The sequence below is a fragment of the Canis lupus genome, chromosome 11, assembly GCF_011100685.1.
Source record: "Canis lupus familiaris isolate Mischka breed German Shepherd chromosome 11, alternate assembly UU_Cfam_GSD_1.0, whole genome shotgun sequence".
Taxonomy (NCBI): domain Eukaryota; kingdom Metazoa; phylum Chordata; class Mammalia; order Carnivora; family Canidae; genus Canis; species Canis lupus.
In genome coordinates this window covers 64,735,787-64,748,036 of record NC_049232.1, presented here as the reverse complement: position 1 = coordinate 64,748,036, position 12,250 = coordinate 64,735,787, and the positions used below count along the sequence as shown (strand labels likewise).

General features: G+C 48.6%; 1 protein-coding gene across 10 annotated transcripts in view; it reads left to right on the top strand.

The window, feature by feature from the left end:
* EPB41L4B (erythrocyte membrane protein band 4.1 like 4B) overlaps window positions 1-12,250 on the top strand; it is a 126,863-nt gene that overhangs the window by 57,273 nt on the left and 57,340 nt on the right. For all 10 annotated transcript variants that reach the window (XR_005367134.1, XM_038553049.1, XM_038553052.1 and 7 more), the window contains exons 8-14: window positions 924-1,011; window positions 1,175-1,263; window positions 1,564-1,633; window positions 1,731-1,900; window positions 4,233-4,342; window positions 6,093-6,123; window positions 9,463-9,496. Coding sequence is in view for 9 of the 10 variants with exons in the window: in XM_038553049.1 (XP_038408977.1) it covers window positions 924-1,011; window positions 1,175-1,263; window positions 1,564-1,633; window positions 1,731-1,900; window positions 4,233-4,342; window positions 6,093-6,123; window positions 9,463-9,496 (592 nt within the window). In the remaining variant the exon portion in view is untranslated. The remainder of the gene's footprint in view (window positions 1-923; window positions 1,012-1,174; window positions 1,264-1,563; window positions 1,634-1,730; window positions 1,901-4,232; window positions 4,343-6,092; window positions 6,124-9,462; window positions 9,497-12,250) is intronic.

The following is a 12,250-nucleotide window of genomic DNA, read 5'->3' as shown; positions in this document are numbered from 1 at the left end:
CTGAGATACTGAGATACACAGTCAGGCCCGGACCAGGCCCCCGTCGCCCCCTGAAATCCAGAGCCCGGTCCTGATGGGCCCGTTACTGTGGGGCCGCCGCTCTCCTGGCCTCCCGGAGAGAGCAAGGAGGCTCTGCCTTGGTACATTCCTACACCCCCGGCTCTGTGTCCACGGCCCGAATCTTCTAGAATGAACCGTTTAGAGAGGCCCCGTTGTTCCGAACAGGTGCACTCGTATTGGAGACCACGTGGAGCACGGCATTACCTTTCAGGACATGTGGTCACCGCAGCTAAATCCAGCCTTGTTGTTTATGTCTGGCCTCCTCCACCCACCTGCCTGGCCCCCCACCGCCCGGGGTCCCTCTAGGGCGACCGTTCCATGCCTGGACTACCGGTGCTGCCCTTCCGCCCTCCCAGCCCACCTGCCCAAACCCTGCGCTCCGAGTCAGTCTCGGACTCAGAGGGCTTAGCCTCGTTTCCTCTCGTCCCTCAGCCCTCCTAAGGGGTGCGATGACTTCTCTGAAACTGGAAAGTGACATTAGCCCATGCTCGTACCATGTTGAAATATATGGCCGTGGCACTGCACCCCCCACCCCCACCCCATGCACACGCACCCACCGTCCTCTCTGCGGGCTGTACTGTTACAGCCCCGGGGGGGCGGCTTCCCGGCCCTTCCACTTGGCATGTCCATGCCCACGTCCACGCACAAAAATTGTGGCCTTCCGTGTTCCCATCATAAGCAGGGCTGTCATCTCTCTAGTCCAGTAACAGTCTGTCCATGGAGGCCTTTTCCTGTTAGTACAAATGCGTGTCCCTTATTCTCTTAATGGCTACAGAGGGTGTCCCTTTAGTGTGGCTGTGCCCTTCAGAAACCTGTGGGTGTACGAGCTGCAGTTTACATGTATTTCCATTGGTTTTTCAAAGGGGAAAGAGCCCTGCCCAGGCGGAACTGTCCTATCTGAATAAAGCGAAGTGGCTGGAAATGTATGGGGTAGACATGCACGTTGTCAGGGTAAGAACTGTGTGCGTTTGACGGGGGTCCTTGGGTTTTGCTGTGCCTAAGCCATGTATAAAAAATGTGCAAACAAAGTAATGCGGTGAGGAAACTGTTTTGCATTCTGCTCTGTGACGACCTGTTAGAACCCTCTACCGATTGTCACTTCGTTTATTTGTAGGGAAGAGATGGCTGTGAATATTCTCTTGGACTGACCCCGACAGGCATATTAATCTTTGAAGGAGCTAACAAAATAGGCTTATTCTTTTGGTAATTTAGTTTTGTCTAATATTAAAAATGTCTTTTCCTATTTTGTGGTGGAATTCTATGTGATGGATGATTCTTGAGGGATATTTGCAACACCCCAATTTGCTTTAAAAAACACACCATGCTCTTCTTAATATATTTGCGGGTGTTTGGCAGTGGCAATGAAACCTCTGGATAATCACACTTGAATGAATGAATGATTTCTTTAGCAAATCTAAGCTTAAAAAGTAGAAAGGAAACTGCTGTTTGTGTAGATAGCATTCCTTGCAGATTGTACTTTTAAAATGTTTTCTCTCTGCCCAGGCCTAAAATTACCAAAATGGATTTTAAAAAGAGCAAATTGACACTGGTGGTGGTGGAGGACGATGATCAGGTAAGCCTTGCTCCTGGATTTCCTCCTTGCTGCAAATGAGCCTTCCTCGAGGTTCCCGACACGCACTGAATCGAGAACCTTGTGCTTCACCTGTAAGGGGCGGGAGCAGGAGCACACGTTTGTATTCCGGCTGGACAGCGCCAGAACCTGCAAGCACCTCTGGAAATGTGCGGTTGAACATCACGCCTTCTTCCGACTGCGGACGCCGGGAAATAGCAAATCGAACAGATCAGACTTTATCCGCCTGGGGTCTCGCTTCAGATTCAGGTGGGCACTGGCACTGCTCTTTACAACGTGGATACCACGTTTCGGAGGAGGGCAACAGGGATGTTTCTTGTGAATGGAGCGATGAGCGGATCTGTGTCCAGAGGCTTGGGTCGGACTTCCCATCCCTGCTGCTTTCTTAGGATCTGCCCTTTGGTTGAATCACCAAGCTCTTTTAGCCTCGTGTCCTCATTGATAAAATGGGGCTAATAACAAAATTGTTAATAGCTGACATTTAGCTGAAACTATGCCATCTTAAGCAGTAGACATTAGTAGCCATGTGTGGCCATTAAGATGAATATTAAATAAAAAAAATTTTAAGTTTGAGAGAGAGAGAGAGAGAATGTGTGTGTGTGTGTGTGTGTGTGTGTGTAAGAGAGAGAGAGACAGAGAGAGAGAGAGAGAGAGAGTGTGTGTGTGTGTGTGTGTGTGTGTGTAAGAGAGAGAGAGAGAGATTTGGGGAGGGGCAGAGGCAGAGAGCCATGAAGTAGACTCCTTGCTGGCTCTGGAACCCATCGCGGGGCTCGATCTCACGACCTGAGCTGAAATCAAGAGACAGATGCTCAACTGACCCAGCCACTCCGGCTGCACCAAGATTAATTAATATTAAATAAATTTTAAAATTTAGTTCCTCCAGGGGCACCTGGGTGGTTCAGTCGGTTAAGCATCTGCTTTTGGCTCAGGTCATGATCTCTGGATCCAGAGCCCGCCTTGGGCTCTCTGCTCAGCGGGGAGTCTGCTTCTCCCTCTCCCTCTGCCTGCCTGCATATACTCACTTGCTAGCTCTCTCTCTCTCTCAAAAAAGTAAATAAATAAAAATCTTTTAAAATGTCATTCTTCTGTCCCAATAAATGCTCAGTGCATGTGAGGTAGGTGGCCACCATAGTGGGCCTGAGCATAGAACACAAATTGTGCTAGAGTTTTTCATGAACCAGTGTGTAATCCTTGCAGCAGTCTTGATGCAATTGGTCCTCTGGTTATTCCCATTTTACAGATAAGGAATCTAGGGCTGAGGAATTGCATAATCTTCCCAGAGTCATGGCCAGCAAGTGGTAGAGCTGAGATTCAACCCCAGATAATCTGGGTCTCGTATTTTAATCACTACTCTATTGCCTTTCATGCACCAATGTCAAGAAATGTGGTTGATGGTTGAGAAGGAGAGCAGATGTCCATGTGTGTGCAAGTGACCCAGGGTAGGCTCAATAAATACTTCAATCCAAAAAAGACCCTGAAAACATGGAGAATTTAATCTTTCACATACTTTTACCTATGGCTTATAAGACTGTGTCTTTCAAAATACATAAAAACTTCCTTGGGGGGGTATTAAAAAAATGAAGACTTAGGACCTCATCCAAGACCCTTGTAATCAGAATCTATGGGTGCACACATGTGCGTTCATGAGTAAGGCCAGGGGATGTGCATTTTAAATGCCCTCCCAGGGTTGATTTTTGAGGCTTGTTTTTGGATCTGAGAATCGCTGTTATAAGCTCTAAAACCTCACCTGATTTCATAACCTCTCTCCACACATGGCATGTCCTTGAACTCTATTGAATATGCCACAGGGTGTGCATTTATCATTTCAGATTTATCTACTATGCAAGGAAATGGCTATTGGGATGGTTGCCAAGATAGGCTTTTCCATCCTGGGAGGAATCTCCCCCAGGATTTGGCCCAGACCAGGCTCCCTTCCACTCCTTGAGGAGAAGTAGAAGGAAGGGGAGGTTGAAGACAAGGACGCCCCTTGGAGGCACTTAGAGCAGGTGGCAAGTGGCCCCTTCTGTGTGTTAAATCATCCGCCAAGAGTGGCTGGAATAAAGCAGCGATCCGATAAAAACAGCACACCTCCTGAAAGCTGCGGCGGGGCCACCCAATGGTTGAAACCCAGCAAGTCTTGGTGAAAGAAGTAATGTTTCCGTTGGCATAGTAAGGAAGGCCAAGGCTTAGTCAAGTGGTCATTGATAATAGCATTTTAAAAGAGTTAAATGTCTACGTAATGTGTGTTACGAAAGGTTATTTTATTTGTGAATCATTGTTCTCTTGTCAGATGTTCCGAGTACTTGGACTTGCTCGGTTTCTGCAGCCAAGTGGCTGGGACTTAAATCGCAGGCTTTGTCTTTTGGTGGAAATATCTGCCCCTAGAATACATCTTGGATTTGGCAAAGGTGCATTCATTTCCAAATGCAGGGCTAAATTTAGTGTTTCTCTTCACCAGAGGAGTTCACGATAAGTTGACATTTACATTGGAGCTCTTGAAAACAGAAGCGCACTTCCAAGTGTGTATAATGTACTGGCACTCTGGATGTTGGTAACATGCAATAAAATATTTACTTTCCAGTGGGCGGACAGAGTATCAGGCCACGCATGGCGCCAGGTTACGAAGAACCAGCACCTTTGAGCGGAAGCCTAGTAAACGCTATCCATCCCGGAGACACTCGACATTCAAAGGTGGTGTGGTGTTCGTTCTACCTGGGATTTTACATTAAGGTTTAGTTGGTTAATTAAGCCCCAAGGAGCTTGGTAAAGCAGTTCTTAAAGGAACCTTCTGCTGTTCTGGTCTCATTCCAAAACTTTTGATGAAACCCCAGTGGGAGAGATTCTTTGGAGGGGAGTCAGGCCACTTTTGCTGTCCGCTGTCTTTGGTTTTTCCCATTGGTTCTGTTCTTTTTCTTTTCCCTCTTTTTCCTATTTCTTTTCTTGTGCCTCTTTGTTTCTGTTGGGACCTGGGACCTTAGGAATATTGTAGGTAAAAAAAAAAAAGGAATATTGTAGGTTACCATGTTTCTTGCCCATGGAAGATGATGATGTGTCTTAGAGGGGAAAACAGTCTCTTCTCTCCTCCATTGTACAATTTCAAATGGGGACATTAGTCTCATGCTAACCAGAATTCTGTCCACGTAAGAACAGCAGATCTAGAACCTTTTAATTCTGGATTCAGGCCCTCTGGTCCATCCAAACACACCCTGCCCTTGAATTTAGTCTGCCCCTCCCTGCTTCTCCATATCACTTACTCATACTGACCATTCCATAGGTTTCCTTGTATAACTCAGGACTTAGCGGGCCTTTGTGGGACCTGCACCTCTACTTTTCCCCCTTCTAGAATCTTTAACCTTGTGTTCCCCCACTGTTTCCTGCCTTTTTGAATGAATGGTGCAATAGCATGGCAGCCAGAAGCTCTCTAAAGTCATTCTTGGCTGCTCTGATGGAGGAAAAATAGCTAGAGGCTAGGAGATGTGGCCTCACCTTCAAGAAAGACCAGAGGGTGAGAGGACTGACGGCATGGCCAGAGGTGATTGGTTGTAGGAACTGGGAATGACAACTGACACAGTGCAGGGAGAGGAAGGGCTGCGTTGCCTCCCTGTCAAGCCTCATGCCTGCTGTGGTCCATTGGGTTAGTGTTGTCCAGAAACACTCCAGTAAAGAACTTCCTTTACATTGGTGTTGTCCAAAGATAGAGCCATCTCAAGACCGTGCTGAGCTCCCAGGCCCTGGAGTAGTGTGCAGGCACAGAGGGAAGGACCCCTTGGTGTAGCCGCTGCAGAGGGAGGAGGTGCCTCTGACATGACCCTTGACCCCATGGGTGGCTTTGGAGCTCTTCCAGACTACGGGTTCTCTGATTCTCCTCTACTTTCCTTCCCAGTCTCTGTCCTCTTTTCCTCTTCTGTTTTACTGGCATTTTCTCCAGCCAGAGTTCTGACATCTCTGTGAAGCTTTTAATGATTTTTCCATGCTATGTCCTTTGAGAAACGAAATGGAGTCTAGATGAAGAAGCTCTAGCTCTGTCCATGGTCCCCTCCACAGACACAGCCCTGCTCCAGCCCGAAGTGTCTGTCTCGAGCTCCCCAGTGCCATCAGGCTCATATTTCAGCCTGCATCATCCCCTTATGCCGCTTGATTTTACGCACCTCTCTGGCTCTGTGTCAGGACTGGGAGCTCCTTGACAGCAAGAATGTCCCTGCTCTTTGGAGAGCCCCCGGCCCTGGGAGCATGCTCAGCGTTCACTGGGGGAATCGGGCGGGCTTGGCGCAGGGGAAGGGAGACGTTACCTCCAGAAAGAAGTAGCGAGGGTGAAGATTCTGTGTCCTGGGGTGAGGACCCCTCTGGGGATCACAGCAATCGCCACCCTGCTCATTGTCATCGCGTGGCACACGGTGATACAGCTCTCTAAGATGGCATACTTTCTGTTTTTCCTTTAAAGCAAGCAACCCGGTGATAGCGGCTCAGTTCTGGTAAGTGTCCCCAGACTCTGGGGTACGGCTCTTCTCTCTAATTATTATCTTTATTTGCAATGTTGACTTTTTCCTTAATACAATTAAACCACAGAGTGAGTCACCTGATGATTTTTCTCCCCTTTTTCTGCTGCTGCCTGGCTATACCATTCTCCTGGTATAAGTACACAATAGAATGTTCCAAGAGAGGTTTTTTTTTTTCTTTTTTTTTTTAAAACACAGCCGCTTTGTTTGCATAGCTTTGTGTGTTGTTCATTACAACGGTGGGTGATAAGGGTGAGAGGAATGTGTATGGCGCGCTGAGCTGATGGCATTGCAGGCTGTGATGGGAAAGAAGGGCCGTGCTCTTGAGCAAAAGCCCCACGAGGACAAATCCCGGATCCGCTCGGTGACGTGCAGGCTTTATAGTCCTACAACATAGAAGACCTTCACTAAACACCTTTATTGAATTTTGTGCAGACAAAAGAACACGTCACAAGCCTGAACCTCCACAGGTGTGAACAGACTTCCTGTAAAGTGCCAAAGAGTAAATACTTTGGACTTTGTAGGCTATGCTGTGTCTTTCATGACTGCTCAGCTCTGTCGCTGGCACACAAAAGCAGCCATAGACAGTATGTAAGTCAAAGGACACAGCTGTGATCCAATAAAACTTACCCCACGAATGCAGGTGGGCCAGGCCTGGCCCACAGGGTGAGGTTTGCCGATGCCCCACCCCTTCCCCAGCACAGGCGTTCTTGATCTTTGCTGTACAGTGGAATCTCCTGGTGAGCCTTGAGTTACCGGCCTCAGCCAGGCCACGCCCCAGGCCATTTGCATCAGTCTTGGGGAGAGGGACCCAGGCATCTGGTTTTTTAAAGCTCCTAGGTGATTCTAGTGTGTGGCCCAGGTGGGAACCACCACCCCACCTTGCATGTACCTCTTTTTCTCTCTCTGAAACAACCGTTTGCATGCATGAGTTTTGACTTAGAAGGACAGCTGTCGTGCTCTAGGGAATCACAGGCTGTAACTGTTTGGGCCCTGGTGTCCACGCTGCAGCCACTGGGATCCCTGTGTAGTTAGTCCCTGGGTCTTCCCAGGTACAGGTCTCAGGCCGCTGAGGGGGATCTGAGAGGTGAGCACAGCTTGACTGTGCATGTATTCCGGACGGTTGGCAGGGCCCGGCATGCGGGGGAGTGGGGAGCTGATGCCCTGGTTGGTGATGAGATGCAGGCCAAGGGACCAGGAGTCCGCCCGCCTTGCCCCAGCCTTGTTTTCAGCTCTGGGGCCTTCCGCCTTCCTTCTGGGCCTCCTTTTTCTCACTGAAAGCAAGGAGGTTGGGCTAGATCAGTGTTTGTCTAAACTTTTTTAGCCTCTGATCTTCGCCCCCTAGAAAGAAACCTGAGCGGGAAGCCCAGTGTCTAGCACAGACAAAAGTAGAGCTGCTCTGAGTGGAGCCAAGCGGGGAGAAAGAGGCTGGTGCCTGCCTGTTCGCCTGTCCCCTCTCCCCCCGAGCAGTCGCAAGACACCTGCCAGGGCCCGGGGTGCTAGAGAACGCAACCAGCCCCTGTGTCACCCAGCTGGAAACTCAGCCTTGTGCCTCTGATTCCAAGTTTCACCTGCAGTGCCGTTCTGTTGGGGGGGGCAAGCAGCTGACTCTTGAGTCTGGGTTCACTTCTCAGCACCCAAAGAAGGGGCCCCGGAGTCCTGTGGAGCTGTTGTGCATCACACCCCCGCCCCTTCCTGAGGCAGGGGGGAGGTCTCAGAGTTCCTTCCCACAGGCACGCCTGTCTCTAGGATCCCCATGGCAGGTAGCTTGCCAAAAGTAAGTCACACCTCTTTCCACCTGTCAGCGTGTCTTGCTTTTATTTCTCAAGGGCTTGTGAATTAGATCATTTCTTCCCTTTGCTTTCTAAGGAAGTGATTGTTTTGTTTGTTTACCCCTAATAAAATTATATTTTCCTTTTAGCATCTAGTGGAGATTATATATTATTAGGAACCAAAACGCACACACAAAAAATGTCCACTGGAAAAAAAAAACCCGTAAATATACCCTTTAGGAACAAATGAGCTAATAACCAGTGTTCGCAGCTGTTCAATTGCTCTTCACAGCCTGTGGGATCCCGGGGTGAGTAGGATTGCTATGGGAGCCAGGGATGAAATTGTGCTCCGGGCTGCAGAGGTGATACCAGAAAAATAGCACCTTGCTGAACACTTACCCTTCCTGATGAAATCCAGCTGGAGGTGAATCTGGCCCAGAGCCGGGTGCTCTGCACTGGCCCTCTCTGAAGACTGGAACACGGAGCCATTTAGACCCCAAGCTAGACTCATAACAATGAAATGTTTCTCTCATTGTTGGAGAAGCAATAAACCTTGATTTCAAGCACACTGCCCTGGCAGCGTAGCCCAGCGATTGTGCTGTGTTTGTGGTTTTCCCTGGCAGATGCCAGCCTTGCGTGTGAAACACATTGTGTTTTACCCCTAAAGGCAGCCTTCTCTGCCCATGTTTGTTTGGGTGGGGTTGGTTTTTCTTTTCTTTTCTTTTCTTTTTTTTTTTTTTTTTTTGACCAGAGTAGTTACACTTAAGAGTCCAAGATAGGGTCACGGACGAGGAGCCCAGAACCTTTTCTCAGACCCTCAAGAAGCCAGTTTGGCTTTGTGGAACGTAGAGGGGCTTTGGGCTTGAGCAGATGTCCCTTCCAGTCCTGGCTGTGCCACGGACTAGCTGGCCGGTCCCGAGCAGGCTTCCTTCCTTCTCTCTTAGGCAACCTTTCCTTTATCTGCACAATGAGGTGGTACCAGTTATTGACCTCATAGCCTCATTGTGTAGGTTAAATAGTAACAGATGTGAAGCTCCCAGTACACAGCCTTATATGGCATGAGCGTCCCAAAGTGGTGGCCCGATCACAGCACTTGTTGGTAGCAGCAGGAACCACAGTGGTAGACGCTCAGGAGCTGCTGGTAGGTCTTCCTGCGGTTGGAGAAGGCGCTGGGTGGTGCTGGGGCTGCCTGGGGCCCGGGGTGCCTCCCAGCAGTGCAGCACGGACCTGGGATGGGAAATAAAATCCCTTGGCTTGTCCAACCGGAAGGATCTCCTTTCTGTCGCCGAAACATGACATCACGAGCAGGATTCTGGAATAATGCCTTCGTCTTTCTATTTGCGAGCTCAAAAGTGATGAGTGGAAGTTGCTATTTGGTTTCCTGGGTCATATGTTCATTTAAACAGCTAATAACCAAAAAGAAACGGTGTTTGTGGAAGTTCCTAACAGCGTCGGTAGGATTTGTTTCTGATCGTCAAATAAATCGACTAATGATGCCACTTTACCACCTGTTACATGACAATTTTTCCCTTCTTTCCTTTAGCTCTAAAACAAATCCCGAAGTCCATAATTACCAGGTGAGATACTGCTTTTAAAGATTTTCGTCAATACTTCTTAAAGTTTCAAAATTCTCTACCTCGTGCCATCATTATGCTTATGGTCAGATTTTGAAGAAACAATAACAAAACATTTTGTGTTGGTTGGCGGGGCGTTGGGGGTGGGAGAGTTGTTTTTGTATTTTGAGAAACACAGTAAGAGGAGAGAGCCTTCTTCCGTGACCCCTGGTCGGTCCCTCTTGGTCATTTCAGCTGGGCCTATTTTTTCTTAACATTGTCAGCTGGCAAACAGCTGGGACATGTGTTTAAGTTTCTGGGTGGTCAAATACAACCTCTTAGGGGCACTCAAGTGAGACCGTGTTTTGTCAGCGTGTTCTCGGCCTAGGGAACATGAGTCCCTTGAGATGTGCCTCCAGGAAAGGACGTCTGAGTCACATGTTTGGGAGATGGCGTGTCCTTCATTCCCCTTCTTGGATCTCACAGTGCCTGTTCGGGTATCAAAAGTACTGAGAAATCCTACAAAAAAGACATTTTTTTTTAGGCCATTGTTTCCCCAAATCATTGGACTGTGAAACAACCCTTCCCTTAATTTAAAAAAAAAAAAAAAAGACCTACAGAACAACTAGCCTCTCACCTCCCTGCCTACTTTTTTTTTTTTTTTTGGATAGTGTATCTGTTAACATCAGTGGAGCATTGATTTCCAGAACCTCCTTTGTAAAGTATTGTGCTGGGCCTCTTGAGCCCACAGAAGGAGCAGAGATAGGTTTCCCTGGCTGGTGTTCTGCTGTTCCATGGGCCCTCACCCCCTGCCTGCCCACCCACCAATATCTGGAGGTGGCCCTTGCTGGCCATTCATGGCCTTCTACAACCTGGCTCCGACTTGCTTTTCTCCATTTATTGCCCCCCTCCTCCTAGCTCCTCCTCACACATCGTATGTTCAGCTCTCCGAGAATCCCTTAATCATTGCCCCATAATTTCTTCCTGCTGTTCCTTTGTCTGTGTTTCTCTGCCTGAAATTCCCTTACCTGTCCAGGCATTAAAATATCCCCCAGAGTCCCCTCAGAAGCCACCTCCTCCACAGAGATTTCTCTGATCCTCTTGATTGGAAAGTACTGACACCCCCCTGCAGCTGTACATTCAGACCATCTGGCAAGCTTTGAAAACCTAAGCAGTGCTTGGGCCTCACCCTGGACTGATTGAATCAGAAGCTGTGAAGATGGGTCTGGGGAATCAGACAGCTTCTGAGCACCTACGGTGGTTCTGATGAGCAGCCAGGCAGGGGGCCCTGCACTGACAATGTGTCCCTCGCTAGGTTTGTGCGTAGAGGCAGCATCCGTGTCTGATGACCTCCTCACTTGGGGACGTTTTTCTTGTGCTGGACGGGTTCTGTCCAAGGCCACTGCTCTCAGGTTTCTCCTGTCACCAGTCTGGTTTTGAATGTCACAAGTAAGAAGGAATTCACCTGGGAGCATTATTCTGGTTAGTGTCTTTCTTGGTCATTTGTTACTCTCGATAGCAACTCCTTAGAGGGGGTGGGATCCCAATGTGTGCCATCTTTTCAAGGTCTCCAAAGTATGTTTTAGAAGACTTTTGCAGTATCATCTTCTGTCTCTGAAATCCTGTTCCCAACCTGCAGAACTTCTGAGTTTGAAGGAATAACACATAAAAAGTGCTTTGAGGGTTCCCTGGGTGGCTCAGAGGTTTGGCACCTGCCTTTGGCCCAGGGCACCATCCTGGAGTCCCGGGATCGAGTCCCACGTCGGGCTCCCGGCATGGAGCCTGCTTCTCCCTCTGCCTGTATCTCTGCCTCTCTCTCTCTCCCTATGTCTATCATAAATAAATAAATCTTTTTTTTAAAAATAAGTGCTTTGAACCCGGTAGGGGAACAGCCAGGTTTCTCAATCTCATTGGCTTCTTGAGGTTCTTGAGTCTTCTTGGTCACAGGTTGGCTTTTTGGCTTGGTCACAGCGTCTGGCTGTGGGGGGAAGGGAAGAGCTGTGGGTGGACGATCCCCGCTTGAAGGCACGGAAAAAGAAATGAAAATAAAGCAGAGCCTTCCCTGCTCAGAGTGAACGTTGGAGGCAGTCGTGCATTGAACTCCACGCTCAAAAACTGTTACCTAGACGTCCTTCTTCTCATAACGTCTTTGGCACCCACTGGTCCCCTACACCTTGCCAGTTTTGGAGGTTCTGTGTTGCTCCATCAAGGTTTGGGAGTGACTTGACCAGGAAGAGAACATCCTGAGAAGTGGCCTGATTGGGAAGCATCTGAGTGCTGAGAAGGAGGGTGGGCGGCTGTGTCCGTGTGGCCACAAGCTCAGTGAGGTTGGCCAGCTGCACAGAAGGATGGATCGCTGTGGTTTTTGATAAGGGCCCTGTTGACATTTGGGGAGGGACAGTTCATTATGTGACTGTCCTGAGAGTTACAGGATGTTTAGCTTCCCTCTTTCTGCCCAGTAGATAAAAGGTAATCGTGTAGAATATCATGAAAAGCAAAAGCGCACATAGATATTTCCAATTGTCCCCAGGCGGACACAACTGCCCTGGTGAGAGCCATCTGGGCTAACACTAAAAAAATTGCTCCTTGACAGCTTTAGAGTGTGAATAAATTACCAAAGGAGACAAAGGAAGGTTTGGGAATATCCTTCTAGGTCTTTCACTAATGAATCGGGTTTGATTGTGCTTGAAGACAAGGCGTAGAATAGAAGGTCCATTTCTATTCTAGATTATTCCCTTTTGTTGAAGACCCAACTGGTAGAGCCTCATTTGAGGCCCA